Source organism: Microtus oregoni, unplaced genomic scaffold, assembly GCF_018167655.1.
Source record: "Microtus oregoni isolate MIOR12 unplaced genomic scaffold, Mior012 000086F_ref0000336, whole genome shotgun sequence".
NCBI classification, from domain to species: Eukaryota; Metazoa; Chordata; class Mammalia; order Rodentia; family Cricetidae; genus Microtus; species Microtus oregoni.
In genome coordinates, this window is record NW_024544552.1 from 4,533,161 (window position 1) to 4,559,604 (window position 26,444).

The window sequence follows — 26,444 nt, forward strand, 5'->3', positions numbered from 1 at the left end:
CTGACTGTCACTGTCCTGGAACTTGTTTTGTAGACTAGGCTGGCCTTGAACTCACAGAGATCCACCTGCCTCTGCCTCCTGAGTGTTGGGATTAAAGGCTTGTGCCATCACCTCAAGGAACCATTCTTACTTCTTAACATCTCTCTCTATTCAGAAATCTTGACTCAGCTGCTTCTAGGCAGCAAGCAGACAGTAAAATGAGCCCGCCAGGCTGAGCGTGCGACAATCTCTGTGGCAGATTGCCACAGAATAGCAGCTGAACAGGAAACTGAACAGCAAATGACCCAAAGGCATTCAAATGTAAGAACACACCTAGGAAAAGACACCTCAGAATGAACTCAGTCCTAAGATTGCTGGCCCGAGGTCTCTCACCCTTTTCTAGTTGCTTATGCCAGGCTGCCTGATGGGGGCCATGCCCAGGGATGTCATGATGAGCCTTTGGCCTGTGCGGTAACAAGGGTTCTTGCTCGGAGGGTTTGCTACATGTTAATGTTCTGAAGCTGCCTTTTGAAATCCTTAAGGTGTGGTGATTTGAGAGGAACGCATCTCCCAGAGGCAAGTGTATTGTTCGGGGAAGTTTTGGAACCTTTAGGAGGTTCAGATTTTCTGGAAGAAGTATGGCACTGGCGGCAGGCTTTGAGAATTGCTCACTTTCTGTGAAACTTCCCTGCTTCCCATGGATGGAGAGAAAATGAGACCAGCCAGCTCCCTGCTCCTGCTGCATACTGTCATGCCATTAGGGACTCTGGCCCTCTGGAACCATAAGCCAAAATCCACTCTTTCTTCCTTATGTTGTTTTTGGTCATGATGTCTTATCACAGCAACAGAAAGATAACTAATATTGATGTGTAACAATTTATCCTGTGTCAGTTTGTGCTGGAACACCCACGTTGTCTTTCCCTCCCCTGACAAGCCTGGCTCTTACTGTATCCTGCTTTGGGTTCTTCCCTATCCTGTGACGCTGGGGGAGCCCCACCACAGTGGTCTCTGACGTGTCTGATGCTTACTTCAGACACGTTTGTTACCCTGGCTGCCAACCTCCTCCCTTGGTCAGCCCCATTAAGGGAATGACCATGCCTTGCTCATTCTGGATCCCCATGACCTGGCATTGAGGGGTGTAGCTTTAAGTACAAGAGGATTTATCCTTCTTGAGGGCCTCAGACTTTTGTCTGTATACACCTAAGGAACAACTTTATTTTATAGACATATTTTTAGGGCCTGTGTTAGGAGACCATCAATTTCTCTGTGAGTTGAGGGTTGGGATAGAGTTACCAGACTTTTGCCTGTAGCCTGTGACAGCAAACTGTCTGTACTGTACAGAGTCTTGGGGCCATGGAGGCACTAAAAAGCACAGTCCCAGGCTACATCAGCATCCTTCTCCCTGAGTGTCCCTGCAGCAGCCTCCCTGACCTGAGAGGAAGGCAGGCCCAGCCTCTCATAGCACTGCCAGAGTGGTTGGCCAAGCCCTGGGGTTTCTCAGGCTCTGTGCTCTGTGGGGGAGACATTCTTTACAGATCATGATAGAGTCAAACAGACCAACGCATGCTGGTGTTGTCATAGGCTTGCCCTTTGTGTCCTTCCCTCCCCCGCCACTGCCCCTAACTGGCCCCTTCACAGAATCACATCAGGACTTGGCACTGATAACGTCTAGGAATCTGCAGGGCTGTGGCCATTTAGTGCAAGCATTCTAGTTCTCTACAGCAACTGGAGCTGCTGAGCAGAGACACTGAGTTCCTGGGTCCTCAGTCTCTCCGGAGCCCAGGCTGCCGCTTGACATTACCAGGAACTTCCCTCTCTCCATCTTAGAGCTATACCACAGTGTCCAGAAAAACAATCCCCATTTACCTGTGCTAGAAACTTCCTGAGGTTTAAGCTTCCTTGAGGACAGTGCTGGCTATCTTAGGCCATCACAAAACCAGGTCTAGAAACCTGGGGTAAGATATTCCCTTTAGAGGCTGGGGATGTAGTTCTCATGTGTGAAGCCCTGGGTTCTATCCTGGGCACTACATAAACTCTGGTGTGGTGATGCACTCCTATAATTCCAAAAGTCAAAAAGTGTCTGGACGACCAGAAGGTAAAGGTTGAGGCTAACCTAGGCTACACTGCCTTTAAAACCGCATGAGAAGGTCAGGCAAGGTAGCAGACACTTTTATTCCCAGCATTTAGGAGGCACAGGCAGGAAAATCTCTCTGAGTCATTCAAGTCCAGCCTGAGCTACATAGCAAATTTCAGGACATTCCAGGACAGTGGCAAAACCCTGTCTCAAAAGCAAAACAAATCTAAACAAATAATCTTAGTACTTGGGAAGCTGAGGCCAAAAAAAAAAAAAAAAAATTATGACCCGGAGGCCAAATTTTGTTTTGTTTTGTTTTAGGGAAAGAACAGATAAAAGAAACACATCTTAAACTGTGCAAAAAAATCAAAACTGCCACACACCCCCAAAAAACCAAATAAATGACAAAACAAAATAGCAGTCCACCCTTGCCAGCACCAACCTAGTGGCCTGTACCTCTGCCAGCCAAATGACTTTTATTCAGCTGGTGACTGGGAGATATCAACACATCATGTTCTTGCTCAGCCAGGCACAGAAAGTCAGGAGTTTGCAGAGAGGATCCTAGGAACAAGACCTTATCCACACTAACCGCAGCCAGTGGGAGGCGCTGGTCAGCAGAAGAGAAATGACTACCCAAGGAGCAGAAAGAATTGAAGAGCCAGAGGATGGGGAGGACAGACATAAAACACTGCCATCCAGATACGGCATGGCCCATGCAACCATGAACACACAGCCTTCAACATTCCATCCTGGATAGAGGAGGTGTCCACAAGGTCCTGCCTTTCCCTGAAGAGCTGTTGGCTGCTAATGGTTGAGGGAGGGGAACTAGTCAGGAAGATGGGGTTGAGAGAAGAACGAGGGAGGGTGAATATAACCATAATGCATTGTATATATGCATGAAACTATCAAAAAATAAAGGGAAAAATAATTCCTTCCCTGGACCACTCTCTTGTCCTATTCTTGGCATCCAAACAATACACTGTATCCATCACTGTCCAAGGTTTTTTTTTTGTTGTTGTTTTGTTTTGTTTTTTGTTTTTCTGGGTAGATAGAAGAGGCAGGAACCCCAGTGCCTTTGAAACAACATCCCCTGCCAGGGTCTACAAGACTCAGTCCAGGCAAACAGAATATTGAGCACCAAGAGAATGTGTCCCCAATATCCAGCTCCTGTCACCAGGTAAATGGGGGTCAGGACACAGATGTTCTGGGCATACCAGCTGAACTACTAAGAGAACTCCAGACAAGTACCTATTGGTAGTTACCCTGGTTTAAAAGTCCATTGGTGGAAAACCTGGCAAGGCAGGTAGGAGAGATTGGGAGATAGGATCCAGGGTGGAAACAGTGGGGAGTTTGCCTTTGGCTCTTGTCTATGAGAGCAGAGGCTCCCAGGCTCAAACCCAATGACCTCAAGATCAAAGGTTTGTAGACCTCATCTGTAGGCTATCTTCACAGTGAGTTTTTCAGTTACCAGTAGAGGGCAGTGGGGTCAGAAGGTGAAAGAGTTAAAGGAACTTCCCTTCCCACCCAAGTGCACCAGGAAACTGAATGGTGGAGTATGGGGCCAAGGGATCTGGAAAGGTGAAGAATCTTAGGGCTATGGTTACAGGGTAACCTGAGGGTAGCATGGCAATTATCCATGCAGTGGGAAGAAAAATAAGAGAAAAAGAAGGAAAGAAAAAGGAAGGGCAGAAGAGGAGAGAGAGGAGAGGAAGGGGGAGGAGGGAAGGGGAAGACAAGGCATGAGAAGGGTAAGGAGGAGAGGAATGGAAAGAAGAGGAGAGGAAAGAAAAGGCTGAAGAGATGGTTAGGAGAGCACAAGTATGAGGACTGGGGTTCAGGTCCCCAGAACTCACTTAAAAGTCAGGGGAGTGTGTTGGTTGCCTGTAGTCTCAGCATTCGGGAGGCAGATTCCATGGGTAAGCTGGCCAGCTAGACTCACCAGACTCCGAAGCTCTAGGTTTAGTGAGAGGCCCTGTCTCAACAAATAACATGGAGTGCTATCAAGGAAGATGCCTGGTGTCAACTTAGGACTGTCACACATGTATGTATACACACCCACATACACCCGTAAGCACATACACACATCTCACATAGAGAGAGACACAGACATACACATACACACAGAAAGAGAGAGAGAGAGAGAGAGAGAGAGAGAGAGAGAGAGAAAGACAGAGAAGGAAGGAGTGAGAAAGAGAGGAATACAGAGAGAGGAAAGAAGAGAGATGAAGGGAGGAGAGGGAGAGGAAGAGGGAGAGAGAGAAAGAAAGAAAGAAAGAAAGAGAAAGAGAGAAACAGAACAAAACACTTTCTCCTTCTCCAGCACTATCTCTGCCACCTAAGAGCTGCCTTCTTGGTGAGCCTGCCTGAGACTGTGCCCTGAGATCCTAACCTTACTACCCGTAGTGGTTTGAATGAGAATGGCCCCCACTGACTCTTATGTCTAAATTCCTTATCTCCGGTTGGTGGAACTGTTTGGGAAGGATTAGGAGGTGTGGCCTTGTTGGAGGAAGTATGTCACTAGAGCAGGCATTGAGAGTTCAAAAAACTTTTGCCATTTTCAATGTTCCTTTTATCTCTGCTTCCTGCATGAACACCAGGATGTGAGCTCTCAGCTGTCCCTGCTACCACGCCTTCACTTCAACATCATGAATCCTAACCCTCTGAAACCAGAAGCCCAGTTAAATGCTGTCTTTTATAAGTTGCCTTGATCATGGTGTTTTATCACAGCAAAAGAAAAGTAATTAAGACACTACCTGTCCCCTGCTCCTTCTCTGTCATTTTTTCTGAGACTTTCCCCCAATTAACATGCCTGCTAGCTTATGCCTCGAAATAATTACACAGACACTGTATTCTTTTAAACACTGCTTGGCCCATTAACTCTAGCCCTTACAGGCTATTTCTCATATCCCGATCAACCCATCTCTAATAATCTGTGTAGCATCAGTCTTACCGGGAAAGATTCTAGCCTACGTCCAATCCTGGGTCTGAGCTTCATGCGTCTGCCTAGTATACAGCCTTGTAAGTTTCCTCAGAAAAACCACAGAACATCATGAAAGAAAAGACAGTCAGCAAACTGCTCACTTCATTCCAGACTCAAAGAAAGGTCAGGCTTTGCCAAGATCACTTTGCTGCCAGCGACAGGGACAGGAAAGAAGGTACAGTGCCAGATGTGCAGCCTTCGGTGGGTGCCCCTGTACTACTTTGCTCTTGGAATTAGCACCATATGCTGAAGAGGGACCAGGAACAGGGTTACCACAGGGATGGTAGCTGGGGAAAAGGGAGTGAGGACAATGAGACAGACGTTGCCCTCTGCTAAAGCAAATGGATTTCCCAAATACTTGACAGGCCCGCCACTCAACAGTGTCACCCCATCACTCAACTGCGTCACCCCGCCACTCAGTTTTTTAACTTAGGGTCTTGTTATATAGCTCAAGTTGGCTTCAAACTGGAGATCCTCCTATCTTGGCCTGTTGAGTCCTAGGATTTCAAATTCATGCCACCATACCCAGGTAGTCAGCTACTTCCTGTGACTATTTCTATTTGCCATCCCAACCCCCTGCTCCCTGGTTTCCTTATTCTCAGAGTCATCTTGTGGCCATGGAGCTCTCTGAACAAAAGGCCTTGTCTTCGCCTTGCTTCTAGAATGTACCTTGAACCATTGGACCTGCCAGTCTGAATGCTCTCTTTTTCTGTCTTCATAGAACACTCCCATTCATTCTTTCAAACCCAACTCAAATGACAACTTCCTTAAAAACTCTTGCCAGCTTTCCCAGCAGCCAGCACAGTGCCCAGCTCACGGTGGGTGGTGCCATCTCTGGGCAGGTGGTCCTGGGTCCTATAAAAATGCAGGCTGAACAAGCCATGATCAGCAGGCCATGATCAGCAAGCCAGTAAGCAACACTGCTCCATGGCCTTTGCTTCAGTTCCTGCCTCCACACTCTTGCCTTAAGTCCCTGCCTTGGCTTCCCTAATGATGAGCCAAATAAATCCTTTCTCCTTGGGTTGCTTTTGGTCATGATGTTTTATCCCAGCAATCATTAATCAATAAAATGCCTGAGAGACTCACCTATAGGCCAATATTATGGAGTCATTTTCCTCAGTTGGGATTCCCTCTTCCCAAATGACTCCAGCTTATGTCAAGTTGCCATAAACTAACCAACAACCTGCCTCTACTTTGCTGTGACTCTGGGACCACTGGCAATAAAAATCCTCTGCTGGTTCATGTCCTGGTAACCTTGCTGTGGTAAACTCTATTCGGGTGCTGATGGACACTTCAGTATCTATCACAAACTCACTGGATCAACTGATGTTTGGAAAACTCATCCGTGACAGTGAGGTCTTCATTTTATTCATTCATATGTATTTTAGAAAGGAGATTACTAATCTTGTCATTGACACATTCAGATACATAAACACTTCAGAAATGTCCAAACGGCAGCCCATGGATAAAGACGGTCAAAATTACAGTCCTATACAAAATTGCAAACTTAATTAAAAGATTTTTTTGTAGGTTTTGTTTTGTTTTCTGATTGTTTGTTTCTTTCTTTGTAACTCTCTAGCAGAGTTCTCCAGTATTCTGCAGGTGACAATGTCATGTTACATCAAAAGGTTGGCCATGCTGCTAGTTGTGAAAACTGCTGGCCAGAGGCAGATCCTCCCTGGCCTTTCTTGCATTGCTTTGGCAGAGCTGAGAGTGAGACCCAAGGCCTCGCTCATGCCAGCCCAGTGCTCGGCCGCAGCTAGAGGCCTAGCTTCCTGGTCCCCATTCTCTACAGCGTTCTCTACCTTTTACCAAACCAACCAGAGGAGATCTAATGCAGGGGTGAAGAACTCACCTATGACATTCCGGATGTCATCTTCTTCCTCGGGGCTCAGGACAGGACTAGCAGAAGTTGCTTCCTGCCCTGTCGTCTCCTCTTCCTCAGGCATGTCTGTCCCAGCTGTGTCAGGCAACCCTGGGACCAAGTGTGGTGCTTCCCCAAATGTGTCCTCAGGAACCATTTCTGGAGCAAGGGAGGCTGGAAGTGGTGGGATGGCTGTGTGGGCCACAGTGGTGGGTGGGACGTGAGTAGAAGCCATCGCCCCCGTAGGTTCTGGAAACACTGTGCTACTTTGTGTGGTTGCCAAGAGCTGTCCAGCTGAGGCCTGGTCAGGATCAGCAAGGCGGGCTGCTGAGGCAGAGGCCTGGCCTGAGGACAAGGATGTGGCCTGGACGCTTGCATCAGTTGTTACAGCAGCACCGTGGCGAGTGGGTGCTGGCCTCCGGGTGGCACTTGTCAATAGGTCTTCATGCCTCAGGAGCTGATCTTCAATCAGCAAGTCCACGCCAGTGTCGCCACTGGAAAGCTCATCATCTGTGGAACAAACACAAGACTCATTTGTGGCCTGAGGCAAGGAACAACCTGACCAAGGATGGGGGGCAACTGGCAGGTGAATGGGGTTCCTTGCTGCAAAGTGGCAGTGATTTTGAAGAGGGAGTGCTGGCAAAATTTCACCTTATCACTTTTATTTTCTATTTGGCAGTCGAACCTAGGCCTTGTGCGTGTTATACAAGTCCTCTAGTTGAGGTCTATCCCAAACCATTCTGGTTGGGGACTTAGAAGATGGGCAAGAACATGGTTAGAAGGGCAGTGTCTTTCCTTGGGAGTCTGTGAACAAATTGTTGCTATTCTTACCCCAGCTTTGTGGGGGACTGGGGAGGAGCAGTCAAGGACTATGAGCCTGGACAGTTCACACCTGCAATGCTAGCATTTGGGAAAGTGTGTCAGGAGGATTCTGAGTTCAAGGATAGCCTGGGTTACACAGTCAGTTGGAGGCCAGTTTGGAAAACAATATCTAAAAATAATTTTAAAGGAAGAAAGACAGAAAATAAAAAGACTAAAACCTTGCAGAAACGAACAGAGTGGCCAGATGAGACTCTCTGAGATGGATAGGGAGCGATCCTGGAGAGGGTAACACAGTAAGCTGAGCAGCAAGGGGAGGGGGTGGAAGGATTCTAGGTGGGAAAGACAGTGATGAGAAGCCTTGGCCTGAATAAGCCTGCTGAGGCTGAGGAGCACTGAGGTAGCCGGTGTGGACACAGCAGAGGGTGTGAGCGGGAGGTAAGGTCAGAGGAAAACGGAGTTTGGGTCACAGGTAGCTTGGCGTCCCTGTAGAATTCAGCTTTTATTCTGGGTGACATGGATGAAGCTGAAGGATTCTGAGCAGAAAAGACATGGGAAGCAAAGATTCATCAGAGGAGACAAGAGTCTAGGTGCAAAAAAATTAGCCAGAAAGTTAGTTTTCAGATGTTCATTGAGAACACCAGGAGGTAAGAGAAACTGCAAGCGGCAGGCAAGAAGAAGGCATCCCAGGGGCTGGACAGGAAGAGGGATTTGGAGAGAGCTCCCGCCGTCAGTAACAGAAAACACAGCTAAAGCAGGCGAAATGACTCCGCAGCTTCAGGCTGAGAATAAAGCAGCGGACGGAAGAACAGCTGAAGCAGGAAGGCAGCGTGGAAGGCTGTTTCCAAATCCGAGCAAGGAAAAGAGCTGGCTCAGGGAGGGGGAATAGTGGCTTCCTGGGAGCTTTGGGCAAGGAAAAGAAAGGTGACAGCAGACACGGAGACAACACAGAAACAGGCTCATCTATTCCTTATGAAAAGGCAGGAAGGTTGAAGGTGGACGGGGCAGGTGCTGGACACTCAGCCAGCCTGATGACCCTGGAGAGGAGCAGATGGCAGAGCCTACCAAGTGTCTCTAAGGAAGTCATTCTGTCCTGGCCTTGGTTTCTCCATCTGCAAACAAGGACTGGACAAGAGGATGCAGAAGTCCCTCCAGCTCATCTATCCTTGGCCATGGTGTCTTCTAAAACCCAGAAAACTTAGGTGACCTGCCCAAGGTTTCTCAGCAAACACCTAGGTAACTGAACACTGCGCTATGGGCAGTGTGTGGAGCCCCATCTCTGCAGGATCCAAATGGCCGTTTCCTCCTTGCCCTGCCTCTGGGTCCATCCTGCTGACCCGGACTCACGCTGCTCTTCAATGTCATTTTCCTCCTCAGAGACCTTGGCTTTATAGTAGGTGATTCCCCTGATGACGGTGGGCTTGGAGGCCAGCCGACCCCTCAGGTACACCTCTCTCTGCAGGGGCTGCTGTGGCTTCGTCACTGTAGGGGGAGCCAGCGGCTGCGTCCTCAGGAGTTCAATGGAGTTGATCTGCTGGGACACGGTCTCCTCCTGCAGAAACCGTTCTTCATACTGTTCCTCAGAGGGGACGAAATGAAAGGACAAGTCACTCACTGGTCAGAGAGATGGGACAGGATGGACAGTGCTGGAGCAGAGGCAGGCGGATCTCTGTGAATTCAAGGCCAGCCTGGTCTACAGAGCAAGTTTAGGACAGCCAGGGCTATACAGAGAAACCCTGTCTTGAAAAAATGAACAAACAAAAAAAGAATCAGGCTTACTTTTTATCATGTCCATTCACAGATGAAGAAATCAAAGCACAGGCCTGGTGTGCTAATGCATGTCTTTAATTCTAGCACTTTGGAGGCAGAGGTAGGTGAATCTCTGAATCTAAGGCCAGCCTAGAAGACTTCTCCAATGTTAAAAAACAAAACAAAACCAAAAACCTGTTTTTGAGTCACAGACTCAATTCTCAAGGGAAATAAGATTGCACTTCCAAGACAGATGCTTTCCATGAGCACTACTGAAGGAAGCTGTCGCTTCTTTAGACTGTGAGAATTTGAAAGAGAAGAGGCCATCCCATGATTTCACTTCCCCAGGCAGATGTTCCGTAATATCTAATAAAGTTCTGAATCATAATAATCCCAAGGAACAGCCTCCATTTATGATTGGCATTTGATTTTGTCAAGTGACATGAAGCCTCAAGATTAGCATCCTGGAGTCTGGGAAATCCCGAGGACACGATGAGAATGTCACTTTGATGGTGCTGGCTGTGCTGAAAAATTACCTTGCCCTTCTGAGGCTATTGCCACACACTGGCCTCCTGAGTCTGTTGTGTGACAATATCACGATAGTTTCCCCAGGCAGGACAATTACCCACTTGGCGAGCAAAGAACTATGGGTGCAAAATTTTTACTGGCTGGACTCAAAGTCAGGGCCACCTTGCAGGCGACTCCAGCTCTCAGGAGTAGTTGATCGTGAGTGTGGGAGCACGGGGCCAACCCTGCTCTCCCGAGGATGCCAGTGGCTGAGGACAGAGGTCACCAATGCTATCAGCCTCCTCCTTGATCAGAGGGGAGGGGTAAGGGTCCTTAAACCCCAAACTTCCAGGCCTTGGGAGGAAGGCCCTAATAAAAACAGCACCCAGGGTAGGGCACAGTAGGGCTTTATCCACTCCTTATTAGTTACAGAGGTCCAGCCATCATGACAACACCCCGTCACTGTGTACAGAGGGGGCAAACCAGGCTTTTGTTCTGACCTTTAAATCCAGCCTGGAGAAAGCCTGGCATGCTCCCTTCCCACTACAACTCACGTCTGTTTTCCCATGGCGAAAGTTTTGCCAAATGGTGCAACAGGTAGGGCAGACCCTAAATATGTGTGTCTCTCTGGCACATAGTGGTGACGGGCAGTTGGAAGGATGTGTGTGTGCACATCTTTGCCAGTCTCCCTTCACTGGAGTCAAAGATCTGCCCAGGAGAACACAAAGCATGCTAGGATGTCAGCAGTGATCTGGGCAGCTTCCATCCTCCATGCCAGTTCCCTGGGTCTCCCTCAAACCTCTGCTCTTGTAAGGTAACCTCTCCCAGAGGAATGGGGACGTCTGTTTGCTGGTCATGCCACTTTAGTGAGCACCTATTATGGCCAAATCCACTATTTGTTATTTTTAGTCCTCACAAAAATGGATCAATGTAACATTACAAAAATTTCATCAATGAGAAAACATTTAGTAACTTAGTTGAAAGATCACTCAGTGAAGTGGCTGAGGAGGATACAAATGAAGTCACACAATCACCATGTAGGCCTTGCTGTCACTTCCTGGGCCTATGTTCTTCCTTACACTAAGCCACACTGGTTGTAACCGCAAGACTACTTGCTTGTCATCCCAAAAGTGGCTCGCATCCCCTTGTCCCCAGGGCTGTGGCCTGGCAACTGCCCAGCAGACGTGGAAGATGTTTCCTTTCCCAGTGGAAAGAGCGGCCTGTGCGGCTGACAGGCGGCTCCTGCCGCAGCCCCTACCTCAAATGTCCAGGGGCATCTAATTGATGCTGGCCCTGGCTTCCCTCTGTGTTACAGAAGCTAGCTGTCATTCCTTTGTGGCAAACCTCAGGAACTGTCGTTAGTTCCAGGAGCTCGGGAAAGGGCGGGGACTGCAGTTCTTGGTCCCAGCCAAGGATATGGAGCAAGACAGTGGACAGCCTTTGCCAGACAACATATAATTTCCTTGGATTCACTGGCGACAAGTTGAACTGGGTGGCAGCTGCCCCCACCATGCTCTGATTGCCTCTCTCTGTTCATCCAAGAGTCTGCCAAATGACTTCATCTCCTGGCATCTAGTGTTCCTACTCCCACTCTGCCACTCAGTCTAGCCTCTGATCCCCTCCCTCTGCCAAACTTCGAGACAAGGCCCGTGTTGGAAGACCACCGTACAAATAATCACTTGCTATTCCAAGAACTTCCTGACACTATCTGCAAAAACCAAAGATCAACAACTAAACCGTTTCCCCTGCTGCAGCATGGTGCTCACCAAAGACACAGGGCTGCAAGCACAGGGAGACGATGAGTCTACCTTTGGGCCTCCTACACTACCAGCCTGGCTAGGTGGGTTGTGCTAACTTCAGCACTGTGCACTGTGGGGACTTAAGGAAGGATGTGGACTTTGCTGAGCAAGGAGGAAAGGAGTTTGATGTGTTTGATTTGGTTTGCCCTCAGGAAATCTGAGCTGGGTTCCTGAACATACCACAGAATGTATCATCAAAACAACAGACGAAATTCTCCGGCTTAGCTGGCTGGCTGGGAAGCTGGAAGCAGACGGCAAGGAGTACTGGCCGCACTGGACAGTAGGAGACTGAGATGGGGGGTACAGGATCCAAGTGGGGAGCAAGTGCCCTCAAGCCTCTTTCTGGTTCCCCAAATCTTCTGGCTTTGAGGTTACGATCTTGGGTTCCCTCAAGGGTGACCCACCAGGCAGGTTAAACACATGTTTAGTGGCCAACGTGTCAGGGATACTCAAACATGAGGAAAAATATTTCTGAAGAAATATAATGTTTCAAAAACATAAAAAGCCAGATAATTATTACCCTTTCTCATTTTTACAGCATAGAATCGCTTTTGACTTACATCTTGGGGAAGTCCACAACCATACTTTTCCAGTGCTTGTAGCCTCAAAGTCTTCTTCTCTCATTTTGCCTTCAGAACATATGTGCCCCAAAGTTCCCAGACCCACCAGGTATGCCTGCTTGGCCCCACTACATGAGTTTCTTTACCCAAGAGTTCTGGGCCTGTAATCTGGGAATGTAGTTTGCTTTGCAAAGTGCTTATCTTGCACAAAGTCCTCATAGACCACGCACGGTGGTCTACAGATTCTGTAACCCCAGCATCTGGGAGGTGGAGGCAGGAGGATCAGGAGTTCAAGACCATCTCTGGCAACACAGCAAGTTTGAGGCTAGCCTAGGTTAGCCTAGGCTAACCAACAACCAACCAAAAGAAAAAAGAGTCCTGAGTCCACATACACAACCTTCCTTTCTATCCAAATTTACAATGACCCAGGCCACAGAATTCCACAAAATAATGTGGCCTGCTAGTTCCCCCCTCAAAGGTCCATGTATTGAAGGCTTAGTCTCAGGCCTGTTGTTTTGTGAGGTGGCGCAAGCTTTAAGACATGGGGCCTAAGCCGGGCAGTGGTGGCACACACCTTTAATCCTAGCACTCGGGAGGCAGAGGCAGGCGGATCTCTATGCGTTTGAGACCAGCCTGGTCTACAAGAGCTAGTTCCAGGACAGGCACCAAAGCTACAGAAAAACCTTGTCTTTAAAAAAAAAAAAAAGGACATGGCCTAGTGGGAGAAGTCAGATGAGGACTCTAACCCCTTTCCACTCCTCCTTTGCTTCCCTACATGCTGGGGTGACTGGCAGGGCTCTACAGCTGGGTTGAAGCAGCTCTGCCTCTGCTTTCCAAATGATCCAAGATCTATGTCCATCTGTAAGATGGGGTACTGACCAGTGTCTGGCCTGCTTTCCAGAACTTCAGTGATGACCACACAGTGATGACAGTGGCTAAACAAGTCCCTTATAAGCAGGAGGACCAGATTGTTTATTGTCTCCAAGCTGAGACATTTCTGAGAGGGAAAAATGTGCTATATCAGTCATGATGCCTGGACAGGCGCAAGCCTGGATGCTCCCAGGGACGAGAGCACATATGTCGTGCAAGGACATGCTCACAAATAGGGGCATTGTGAGAATGGTGCCAAGGCTCAGAAGAGATCCAGATTTGAGTACCAACTTCCGTCCTTACTTGCTGAACTTCCCTGGCTGTCAGTTTCAAGTGAAGCTGGGTTAATCCCTGCTCATCACACCTAAGGAGCTGTTACACAGAAGAGAGACCCTGGCTGTGGAAGGACTAAGCCCCGAAGAGCTCTTCCCGAAGCAGAAGATCTCAGAGATGCCCTGGGGGTGTGGGGTTGTACCTCTGGGTGGGCGTAGGCTGCAGCCGCATCCCTCTGCAGGGCTGAGCGGATGTCGGGCATGCTGCCTCGGAGGTTTTCAGAGCAGTTCTCTCTGCTTCGCTTATTCATCTCGGTTCGAATTTCTTCCACGTCCTCTTTGATTTGCTCGTTTTCCTTGGTGAGATTTTTAGAGACTTCCTGAAGCGGGGGAAAGAGTTTTTGAAAAGAGAATACATTAAAATGTTTTAGAGACAGGCAACAGGCAACTAGCTACCATGAGATGTGTAGGCGTGGAGATAGGCAGCCATGGAGCTACATGGGATGGCTCAGAGTGAGGTTCACCGGTCTGGGAACCAGTGACAGGCACCCAGTGTTTCCAGCTCTGAGACACCCAACTGCTAAGCATGCCCAGACTACCCCAGCTTCCTTACTAACAGCACTGCCGAGGCCAGGGCACCCGGCAGGCTCTTTTTTGGCTCTTAGTATACAGTGTTCTTACCAAGTGATGAAGAACAGTGCTAGCGATTCCATTCACTTGCACAAGTGAATCAGTCATTCAGTGGATGAAAGAAGTGTATTGAGGTGACTTTAGAAAAGTTGGTCGGAGAAAGGAGTGTGCTAACTGCTTTCCTGTGAGCGCAGACCATTCGTTCCTGCGCTTTTGGATCACTCACACAGAAAATGGGTAGGCTGACTTCAGAGTTTCCTGCCCATGCCTTAGAACAGCTGCCTGAAATGAGCTCAAGGTGGCAGTTGCCAGGCTCTAACCCTGGTTCACACCACAAAGGGCCAAAGCTGCATCATGGTCAGCTGACACTACTGTCTTCCGAATGCCTGAGGCAGGCTCCAAATGCCCCAGGAGTTCTGTCTAGGGGAGGGGGCTGCTGTCACGGGAGAGACACTGCAGCACATTCTTCACCTGATGGACATGACGGTCAGAACATTAGAGCAGGAGTGTGGGGAGGTTCCTGCCAAAGGTAGGCGTGGGTGGGATCTGAATCACAGAGCTTAGCCATCCCTTCTGCCCAATAGTTTATTTTAGAGGAAGCAACTTCATAGAGATCCAACATTGTCCATTTATGGTCCTACACTAAGGCTTCTATAAGTCTCTACATGTTCTACGTGGGCTTTTGCAGAAGACCCGAGTTCGGTTCCCAGCGCCCACATCAGGAAGCTCACACCCCTCCTGTAACTACAACTCCACAGAGATCTGACACCTCCTGCCTCTGTAGACACCTGCATTCATATGCACGTGCCCACGCATGGACACACAGGCACACAGGCATATAGATGTACACATAATTAAAAATAATAAAAATAAAACCCTTCAAAATGTTATTTCTGAGTGGAGTTGGCAACATAGCTCAGCAAGAAAAGGTGCTTGCCACCAAGGGGGATGACTTGGTTTCAGTTCCTGGACATGGTGGAAGAAGAGAACCAGCTACTGCAAGCTGTCCTCCAACCTCCACATACATGCTGTGACATGCACACGTGTGTGAGTGTGTATGCACCTGTGTATGCCCCCATGTACAAATAAAAATAAACGGTTTTTTAAAAGGCAGGATTGGGGATGTGGGTGAGCAGTAGAGGTGGTAGAAGCCTTGTCTATCTTTGATAAGGCCCCAGGTTCCATTCTTAGTTCTGAAAATAAATATAATAAAATAGGCTATGTAACTAGGGCTGGTAGCCCAGGCTTATAGTCTCAGTTACATAGGAGGCTGGAACAAAAAAAAAAAAAGACTACAAACTCAGGAGCAGCTGGGATCCAGAGCAGGCTCAAGGTCAGCCTCAGCAACTTACTGTCAAAAGACATAAAAAGAGCTGAGGATGTAGCCCGCAGTAGAACACTTGCCTAGCGTGTGTGAGGTCCTTCTTGGTTCAACCCCCAGGGTCACATGTGCGCAAAATCAGTTAAATTTAGATGTCACATGTGTTCACCTTTGGGGCCTGATTTTTAAGTTCATGAGGTTGTTAGAGGAAGCAGCCGAGTAAAAGATAAGATATATTTGCTCTCTACATTTTAACAGACAAAAGTGCAAAAACTTAGAGATTTCAAAGCAGAGCCCTACAGCCTAGTTGGTGCCACTAATGTCCTAGAAGGGAGCCTGGGTGGCTCAGAGCCAAGCTGATGTTCACATATCCAAGAGGATGGTGACACCCAGACACTGTGGCTCCAAGCCTCCTGTGGGGGTGGCCCAGGGGAGCGCAGTAGATTCTTGTTGAATTTTCCAGACTCCAGAACGGCCAGCGCAGCGTTTGAGGGGCAGTTCGTCTTGCGCTCTATGGGAGCTCATCATGTTCTCTACAGGTTAGCCCACCCCAGGCTCTCTCGATGCCACAGAATTCACTGCAAAAGCTACAGTCCGTGAGAAACGGGTCTCGTTTGGAGAAGTCACCAAGAATGAAAGTGTGTGGCCTTTTCCCGACAGGGCTTCAGGGGTGCAATGGTCATAGATTCCGGAGGAGGGTGTCCAGTTCACACCTCACTGCTGCTATTCCTAGCTTGATGGCCTCAGGCGAGTTATTTAAAATCCCTCAGCAACCATTTCCCATTAGCGAAATGTTGACAGTACCAGCACATGCCCTATACATGGTTATGAGGATGGAATGAACTGGTACATCTGACTGCAAAGAGAATATACTAGGCAGTTATTGTTCATAGCATCACCATTGGAACAGCACTCAGGCCTAACCTTTCCTATTACAGAGAAGTTGCTGAGGCCTACAGCATGGGTGCAATTTGCTAAATGTCATTAAAAGAAAAAAAAAACTGGTAGAAGGCCAGTAAGATGGCTCTGAGGGTTAAGTCACTTGCTTCAAAAAACCTGGAAAGCTAAGCTTCATTCCCAGAACCCACATAAAGTTGGAAGGAAAGAACTCGACTCCACAAAGTTGGCCTCTACACGTGAACCATGGCACACATACACACATCACTTTTTCACACCATCATGATAAATAAAAAATAAATAAATAATAAATAATATATAATATATGTAATATATAATATATAAATAAATAAAAATAAAATAAATAATATAAATAAAAATAAAAAGTGTCAGAGCTGACTCATCGCCCAACCCCCTGGCCTTTGCTCCTGAAGTTCACTTACTAGACTACTAAGGGTTCCCAGCCAGTCCAACCTGTCCTCAGCAGTACCGAGCACTTCAAAGATGCCACAGCATCCCTGTAGTTAACTTTCAGATGCACGAAAGGTCCTATATCCACAGAGCAAATCAGGATGCTGGGCTTCCACAGAGCCTCACTACTCATAGTATGGACAAAAGGCCAGCACCATCAGCACCACCCCCTTCCCAGACCTGCAGGATCAGAACCCTCATTTCCCCCAAATCTCCAGGTGTGCTGAGTCCACAAAGGAGTTTGAGAAATGCTGCCTCAAATAGAAGTTTGGGTTGGTCAGTAAACAGAAGTAGGGAAAAGCTGTCTGTGACAGCCAAGGTCTTCTTGGGTAAGAGCGGAAAGGTTCGTGGTTTCTGGCATCCTTGTGAACAAGCCTAAAGCAGCCATCTCTCCCATAGCCTCTTACTCCAAGCCAGAGAACAAAGGCCGGTAGCGCAGAAGCCTTCTCTGTTAGTGCATGGATGCTGAGAACCGCAGGGGTGGCTTCAGTGGGGGTGGCCCAGTGAGCAGGCATGGATGCTGAGGACCACAGGGACGGCTCAGTGAGGATCTCACTCTGGGGAAGGTCATCTTCCATGAGAAAGTAAACAACAGACCAAGAAATGAGAAAACACCAACAAGAGTAAAGAATTGTGGGAAACTAAAAGAGGCCAGTACTGAGTCCTCACCAAGGGCAGGGACAGCACTCCAAGAGGGCTGAGTTGTGCTGAGACCCACTTCCCAGCAAGGGCCCCAGGACTCCACCCAAACGGCTGATATTTTGGAGTGCTTTAGATAGTGGGGCACGTGGGCTTGAGTGTCTTTATTATATGAAAAGCCGCCCTCTGATTCCCGAGCACCCCCAAACCTGAGTTTCCAGTGCAGCAGCCCACAGGTACAACTCCTGCCTCCTGTCCACTGGGCCCCAGGGGTTCCCTGCCCATTGGTTTATAGTCTAATTCTCTTTTTGATTTCACCAAGGTCTTTAGTTTGGATTTCCACAGAGGAGGGTTTGACGCAGGCCAGCTCTAAAAACCCAGAAGAGTTATATAGTTTATTTTCCTCGTGGGAACAGCAAAGCCTGTTGCCGCCTGAATAAACACTAGACTGGAGGTGGCATCACCCCCATCAGCCTGCTGGATTAAGCCAGCTGATGTCCCTATGGTGGCAGCAGCAGCTGCTGCCCCTTTGTGGCTACCTCTACCCAGCCACCTCCCATGCGTGGCTGCTGGCTCTCTCTGAGGCTCTGCCTTCATCACACCAAGGACCTTTCATGGGGCACTTCTTGGAGGTGTGTGGTGTGGCATTCACCCACTCAGGGTGCTTAGGATCCTACCCTGTCAAATGGGCAAACACCACACCCTCATGCCTCAAGCTCCTCCCCTCCGGGACAGCTGCAGCCATGACATTTACGGCGTATACAACTTGGCTCAGGACGAACGCATTGAAGACAGCAAGAAGGGTGCCTATCTGGCTTACGCCAGCATTCTACATGGTCCTTGCCAAGGATCCTGGCGCCATGAAGTAGAGGGTGGGGAGGAAAAGTGAAAGAGCAGGCATCCCAGAGGGCTGGAACAGACGGCTGAACACAATTAAAGATCTGGAAGCTTGGCTAGTAGTGTTCACTGAAAGTGTCACGCACCAGAAAGACATGCAGTTGGGTATAGCATAGCAAGCTATCAGCTGAGAGCTAGCCCAGGAGGTCATATGGTGTCAGTGCTAACTGTAAGCGAGAGTACAAAAACCAGAGGGATGGAGCACGCGGGCTGGGCAGGGTCCCTGGGCAATGTAGCAACAACGCATAGGTGGAACGGGGGTCAGCAAGGGACATTCATCAACACACTGCTCAGCATATACTTTGCATTGGTGTGGAAGCCAGTATACCCAAATGTGCACACTGGGGGCATGGGCGCGGGGAAGGGGTGTCCTCTGGGTGCAGACTCAACTCTCATAGCTATTGGACAAGGGTGGGCATGGAAGGTAGAGACAAAAGGTACGGTGCCTTACTTAGGACAGAACTACTTAGAGTGAGGGAGGAAGGTGGCAGAGCTCTGGCAGCTCTCTGTGCCCTTGTTTTACTAACCAGAATGAAGAGTATGGATGGGGAAAGGCTCTGGAGGTCACAGCCTGGTATTAGAGCCATGCCACCAACGGAACCTGTCCAAGCAGCTTGAAGAAAGAATGAAGGCATCCGCCGCACCCAGGCTTGTTACAGAGAGCAGACCAGGGGCTGTGTGTGACAGAGTGCCTGGGAGAGAAACAGGGCTGGACACATAGAGGTGGCGCGGCAGCAGAATGGCCTTTTCTGTCACAGTAGCAGACAAACAGATGTGAAAGGAAAGGAGCGCTACGGTTGGGATGGCTGAGGCAGGGAGGGAAGAAAGAGCCCTGGAATACATTAGATACATGAAGGAGGCACCTGGGCCAGATCGCATGTGGGCCAGACCTTGCTCCCACGTCAATACATCAGCTACCTGGCAGGCACGGCTTGGTGTGCACCAGGCTCGGGAGCTGATAGCAAGCGTGAAGTGGTCTTGCAGTTGTATTGTGAACTTGTGTAGGGGTGAAGGAATCAAAAGTGGGAGAGCTATGGTTCTTGTCAGCTTGCCTTGGCTGTCCCCTCCTCATCTGAGCCCTTGGGGATACAACTCGGACCAGATGGCCAGGGACAGCCATCCCAGCTGACAGCTGTCACCCAGCTCCTAGTAAGAGAGCAAGGGTAGGAAGAGCAGCTGCGAGCAGCCGGTGCGCCTGACGATGGCATGGAAGGAAGGCTGTGGCCCAATCCCTCTGACCACAGCTGGTGGAGCAGGTGGACCTGGGGTGAGGGAGCCCTGGGCTGCTGCTCTAAATTCCTTCCGAACTAAACAGCTGCTGAGCATCCTGTGCATGTCAGGTGCTGCTGAACCAGGCCTGGGGAACAAAGAGCACTATTACTACTACACAGCTGCCCTCAGGAAATCCCCAGCCAGCTGCCCTCAGGAGATCCCCAGCCAGCTGCCCTCAGGAGATCCCCAGCCAACTGACCTCAGGAGATCCCCAGCCAACTGACCTCAGGAGATCCCAAGCTTGGAAGGGGGCTCAGATAAGTTCAGGTTCCTGGGGATGAGTTTCAATGTTAGATGAACCTTTAGACACCCCTGAAACCAAGCCCCATGCTCCCTCATATCCTGGCAGTGACGAACTGTTCCTAAGCCAGTGGATGCAAGGCAGACTCCTATACCTTTAGCCAAGAAGTAAAGGTTGAACTCCACAGTAGCAAATTAGATTTGAAGCATAGAAAGCCCCTAGAGAGGTGACATATTGGTTTGAACTCACATTAAGATGTAAATTGAATTAAGTAAAGCAGAAGTGTATACTGGAAACATTATAGCTGACCCTCTGCCTTTCCAGTGTGTACTGCAGGAGACGGAGTAAACGTTCCTCTCCAAAGCCGCAAGGGTAAAATGACCGCAGAGTCCTTCTGATCAGGAGAGAGAGCACTTGGGGGTGTTTTGATGAACTGAGAGGTAGCGAGGAAGGAAAGATTGGAAAGCAACTTTTTCCCTAACTCGGTGCCAGCACTGCACAGGTGAAAATTACATTTCCTGTTAGTGCAAATGTGTGTCCCCTGAGTGAGGAATGCTCCTTTGATCATGCCTTCTGAGTCAGAACCACAGAAAGCAACAGATCTTCAGAATTCGGGGAGAATCTCATCAATGCCTGGGCCATTCTAGGGAGAGGGCTAGTGCTGAGCCTGCAAAATCCAGCCGAGACTTCTAATCTTCCTCAGAGGAACACTATCTGGAGAAAATGCTTCAGCTGAGGCATAGTCTCCTCCCCAGTGCTCACTGGTGCACAGGGATAAAGGAAAAGCCACACACAGGCTCAGTAACAGAAACCTTGCTTCAGAAGATTGTAGGCATGCAAGTATTTGGTTTTGTTTCTTTGCTGTTGCTTGTGATGGTGTCTTAAGTCAACCAGGCTGGCCTTGAACTCCCTATTGCCAGGAATTACCCTGAACTCTTGATCTTCCTGCTTCCAGCTCCTAGCGGCTGACACTACAGGTGAGGGCTACCAGTTTGCATCATGTGTTTTATAAGCATGGGATATGCAGTCATACATATACAAATACATACACACGGCCATAGACAGGCATATCCAGACATGTGCACACAATTGTTTATAGGTGTCCTGCCGCTAGGGGTGGGGTTCCACAAATATCCTATGAACTCACTCATGAGTGGCTTTTAGACATAAAGCAAAGAAAACCAGCTTACAATTCACAATCCCAGAGATCCTAGACAACAAAGAGGACCCTAAGAGAGACATACATGGATCTAATCTACATGGGAAGTAGAAAAGGACAAGATCTCCTGAGCAAATTGGGAGCATGGGGATCATGGGAGAGGACTGAAGGGGAGGGGAGAGGAAGGGAGAGGAGCAGAGAAAAATGTGTAGCTCGATAAAATCAATTAAAAAAATAATCTTTACATCTATATTCATACAAATAAATAACATTTAAAAAGATTTGCATATTTATGGGAATTTTATCCCATAGAAGCTCCACAGCAGAGCTGTCTTTTAATCATCTTTCCTCCATCATTTTCTCCACCTCTGATTAAGCTCCTGGGAGCAATATGCGGTACTAGGTGTCACAGCCCACGCTTCTAACCCTGCGGCCTTTAGAATCAGCTTCAGTCTTAGACAACCTGGAAAGTCTCTGTGTCTGTGATACACCTGGAGCTAAGGGTGAAAATCTTTGCTTCCGTTGAATCGGTGCCACCTAGGTCTGTGTGCAATGAGCTGGGTTTATCGTTGCCCTTGGAAACTATGGGGTTTCCTCCTAAACTTCCTCTCCTCCCCTCTTCCAGCACTTACGCTGTGTCTACCCACCTCTCAACTCCACCTCTCCCATCACAGTTTCTGAATTCCCTTCCCTCCCCAGCCATTGGCAGGAGGCTGTCAGCATGAGTCTAACGTGTCGAAGGCTGTTTCTTCTTCCTGCACCAGTTCTCAAAGTAGGGTGCATGAGTGTCAGGACTCCCCAAAGTGAATATGAAAGGTGTTTGAGGCTCAGATTTTGAAACCCAATCCAATAGTTTCACTACAGTGTATCTGCCCCTCCCCAGATTAGAAAGCCTGGCCTTATCAAGGATTGATGAAGTTTCATATCGACTTGGGGGAATATAAGCTTATACTCGCTCGAGAAGACATTTTGGCAATAACCCCTTAAAGTCTAAAACAGCAATTCTCAACCTGTGTGTCATGACTCCTTGGGGGGTCACATATCATATATCCTGTGTATCAGATACTTGCATTACTATTCATAACAATAGCAAAATTACAGTTATGAAATAGCAACAAAATATTTTATAGTTGGGGGGTCACCGCAACATGAGGAACCTGTATTAAAGGAGCACAGCTTTAGGAAGGCTGAGAACCGATGCCCTCCGATAATTAATGGTCCACTCACTTTATTCTTTGTCTTATGCCATAGAGAATGCGAGCAGGCATGTGCCCGGGCACACCTTACACAGGGTTGGTCCTACACATGGGTGTTCCTGGACTGTTCTGAATGATGGATGTGGAAATAATTCATATGTCTATCATCACTGAACATATAGATAATATCCATATAGTATATCCATATAGCAGAATAGTACGGAGGAATAAAAACTGGTGAATCATAAAACACAGAAACAACAGAGTTAAATGTTAAAAATGTGAAGTTGGGGACAGCAGCTCAATATATACACGTTCTCAAAGACACACATGTGATCTATAGGAGTCTATATAATCAAAGTTCAAAAACAGATAAAGCTATCGCACTTGGGACTCATCCTTAGATAATAAACTTGCACAGCAAAGCGGGGGTGGGGGGGGACTGGAGAGATGGATCAGTGGTTAAGAGCACTGGCTGCTCTTGCAGAAGACAGAGTCCCGCTCCCAGCACCCACAACCATCTGTACAACCATCTGTGACTCTAGTTCAAGGGGATCTGATGCCCTCTTCTGACCTCCATGGGTACCAGGTACACAAATGGCAAAAGCTCAAATACATAAAAATGAAATAAATAAATCCTTTTTAAAAAACTAAAAAAAGAAAAGAAAAGAAGGAAGATGATTAAGCTTCCCTGGGAGTGAGCCTGGGAGGTTATGGGGGTTGTGAGTGTGCTAACATCATTCAAAATAAAAGCTAAACTAAACTCAACCCACAGGCAGAGCTGCCAGCGAGGATTTTACTGAGCGAGGAGTCTCTGACTGGGATTCATTTCTCCTCTCTTCCTTCCTCTTTCATCTGCAAATGAGGTTTCCATGCCTACACTCTCCTCTGTGCCCGAGACAGATGTGCACATGTGTGCCCACTTGTTCTGCCAAGCAACACACTTACTCTGAGAGAACAAATTCTCCAATCTGACCTCCTTTGGTCTTGTCTGACCTCCAAAGAACTCCCCTTGGGATTCAAGAATCTGAAAGAAGTGGGAGCAGAATTTTACTTCAGTTCCTCCTACAGAGCCGGGCTGGAGAGACGGAGTGTTTTTTCCATTTACCCACATTCTGCCTTTTCAATCACTGCTTACCCCAGACAGACGCTCTGCATAGTCTTGAGTCCACCACAGTCTAGGATACAGCGTTTTACCTCATGGGTCAAAAGACTCCTGTCAGCACAGCAACCTGTTCCCTCGGGTTGTCTGGCTTAGGGAAACCTCCCTGGAGTGGGACCTTCATACATATGGGAGACAGCCACATTTCCGTGAGAGACTCCTTTGGAAGAACTATGGTTTTTAAACTCTGGTTAGGAAAAACTGATGCCGACAGGGCAGACAACAAGGACTGGAAGGAACTTCTGAGATTGATTAGAAGGAGCCCTGGACCAGAACCAGAAGGCCTGAACCAGAACCCAGCCCTAACTCTTGATTTCAGGCAAGCCATGGAATTTCCTGAGGGCTCACATCCTGCTCAGTTCACAGAAACAAATCACTAAATGTATATGGAATGTTTAAAAAAAACTGTAAAATGCTGTGTAAATACAAGAACGGCTATTATAAAAGTCCAACGCTGGCTACCAAACGTGAGCGTTGAAAAGAGATACTCTCGTCACTATGACGATTGAGACAAAACCTCAGTGACTCAGTGCCATCCCGCTGGGCCACTGCACTGCCCTGCACCAGATTCCTCCCGCTTCCACCCCCAGCCAGAAGTGGTTCCGCTGCCACGGGAGCTGGGAATGGGCTTGATCCATCTTGGGAGTCCATTCCACTGGCCTCCTCTGAGGATGGGTAACTGACCTTGGCCTCTGATCTCCTCTCACAGAGCTATCTTCCCCCAGCTGTACTTGCTAGCAAGAATGGAAACTATGTGGCTGTCAAGGGCAAGTGAAACTGTGAAGGGTGGCTGTTTAATCGTTTTCTTAAAGGGATATCACACATTTGGACAGTTCTAGGGGACTCTGGGAACTGAGGCACTTTCCAGCTCTGGGCTCTGGTTTGACCCTTTGGAACCAATGCGTTTGGAAGGGTCCTGTGTTTGCATGGGTTCCTGGAGTGAGATGGTAATGTCATTCTAGCTATCAATATCGGGTCTACTTCGCCAGGAAGTCCCTCTGGTGACAGTCGGCAGAGTAGAGCGAGCTGATGTGGCCCATGTGGCTGCCTCACTCTGTCTGCAGGCTCAAGCTGCAGACCCTGGACCTTCTTATCACACTTGGCAACTGAAGTGACTTTAGACCCACTAATGTCCCCAGAACAATGTTCTTATTCTGAAAACTCTTCTCAGCATGGAAGGGTCTAAACTTAAGAGTGACAGAAGCGGAACTGGGGTTCACTTTCTAGGAAAGGGTTTTGAGACAAGCCTTGCTTATGTAATTCAGGCTGACATTGAATGCATGATCCTTCTGCTTCTGCATCCCAAGAGACATGGGCTACCATGACTGGCTTTGGGGGACAGTTAAAAACCTGTTTCTCTCTCTCTCTCTCTCTCTCTCTCTCTCTCTCTCTCTCTGTCTCTCTGTCTCTCTCTCTGTCTCTCTCTCTCTGTGTGTGTGTGTGTGTGTGTGTGTGTGTGTGTGCGCGCACGCGCACCATGGCACAGGTGTGGAGGTCAGAGGTCCCTTGGGGAAGTCTGTACTTTCCTGCCACTATGTGGGTCCCGGGGATTGAACTCAGTAAAGGTGCAGGGGCAAGCACCTCTAGCAACTGACTCATCTCACAGGCCCCTCTGGGAGTGTCTTTTACGAGTGAAGGGAAGGTGCTGAGCTAGCTAATCATGAATGCAGTGATTCATCTTCTCTGCCCAGCATTCCCAGCAGGGCATTGTGGGAATGTTTACCCTCGCCTCTCCTTGGTCGTAACTCAGATGCTGTGTTTAATGATTTTGACGTAGTTCCGTCGTGATTAGTGTACCTTTTGTCGCCCGGAAAATCATACAAAAGTGGGCAGGACATCATGAGAGGGGCGGGGGTATGGCTGCTTGGTGGCGGCAGACAGAGTAACTCTGCTAACTCGGAGCCTGCTGCTCTTTCTGTGTAAACTAGAGACCCTCTCTTTCTCACAGCTACTAATCACTCAGCAGGGAACCTCCGATTCCCCATGATAGGACTCCCCAAAGCCTATCTATCCCATGAGGAATGCTGACATGTTTGTGGTCTGCAACCCATATATACTCAGCAAAACAGCTACAAATGTTATTAAATCCAGCACTTAGAGCAGTGGTTCTCAACCTGTGGGTCGCGACCCCTTTGGGGTTGCATGGCCCTTTCACAGGGCTCCCATATAAGATATTTACATTACAATTCAAAACAGTAGCAAAACTACAGTTATGAAGTAGCAATGAAACAATGTGAGGAACTGTACTAAAGGGCCACAGCCCTAGGACGGTTGAGAACCATTGCTCTAGAGCCACACTCCGAAACAAACACAATAGATTTATTTGCGCTTGAAGCAGTAACTCTTTGGGTACAAGAGCTAGACGTCAGCCAGCAGCACCCGGTCCATGAGCTTCTCCCAGGGGGCTGAGTGAGCAGAACTAAAGGGTTCTATCCTTTGGGGCTCGCCTGCAAAAACAATAGTAAGACTGGACTCTTCCTTACCTCTTCCAGCTTATCCACGCGCCCCACCAGTTTGGTGGTGACTGAATGCAGCTTTAGGAGATCCAGGCCATAGAAAGCGCCTTCCAGCATGTCTATAATCGTGGACAGCTAAGGAACAAGAACAGAGGGTTAGTTAGTTCAGGTTCAGGGCTGGGGCCAAGAGAACTCCGGGAAAGAAGTTCTCTTTTGGGTCTCTATGTTGGAGGCTCTAAACCGAGGCCATGAGCCAGGATTTGAGAGGTGCCCTTGGGAGCACATTTGTGTAGAAAAGGACACAGAAAAGCCCCAGCTGTGATGTGTATTCTGCCTGCAAAAAGTGAATTAATAGATGACCTTACAGGAACATAAACCTGAGGTCTAGACGCTTTAACAGGTTGTTTGTATCTGTTACAGAACAGGCCAGCTGCTTCCATTCTGCCTTTCTTACTAGACTCTAAGCTCCTCATCCCTGTTCTCTGTCTGTCTGTCTGTCTGTCTCTCTCTCTCTCTCTCTCTCTCTCTCTCTTTACTAGCAGGTAATTCAGAATATGTCAACACCTCGAGGACATGCTTCTGAAACTCTTCACTTCATTCTAGATTAAACGCCCTGAAAGTCACCCAGTG

At 48.4% G+C, this 26,444-nt stretch overlaps 1 protein-coding gene across 2 annotated transcripts in view; it reads right to left on the bottom strand.

Annotated features, from left to right (window-relative positions):
• Positions 1-26,444, bottom strand: part of LOC121442041 (olfactomedin-like protein 2B) — a 37,642-nt gene that overhangs the window by 6,644 nt on the left and 4,554 nt on the right. Inside the window, exons 3-6 of one of the 2 annotated variants that reach the window (XM_041643479.1) lie at positions 25,842-25,949; positions 13,677-13,853; positions 9,064-9,295; positions 6,889-7,407 (exon numbers count right to left, since the gene is read on the bottom strand). In XM_041643479.1, coding sequence (XP_041499413.1) covers positions 6,889-7,407; positions 9,064-9,295; positions 13,677-13,853; positions 25,842-25,949 — 1,036 coding nt within the window. The remainder of the gene's footprint in view (positions 1-6,888; positions 7,408-9,063; positions 9,296-13,676; positions 13,854-25,841; positions 25,950-26,444) is intronic. The other variant, XM_041643480.1, reaches the window with a different exon arrangement.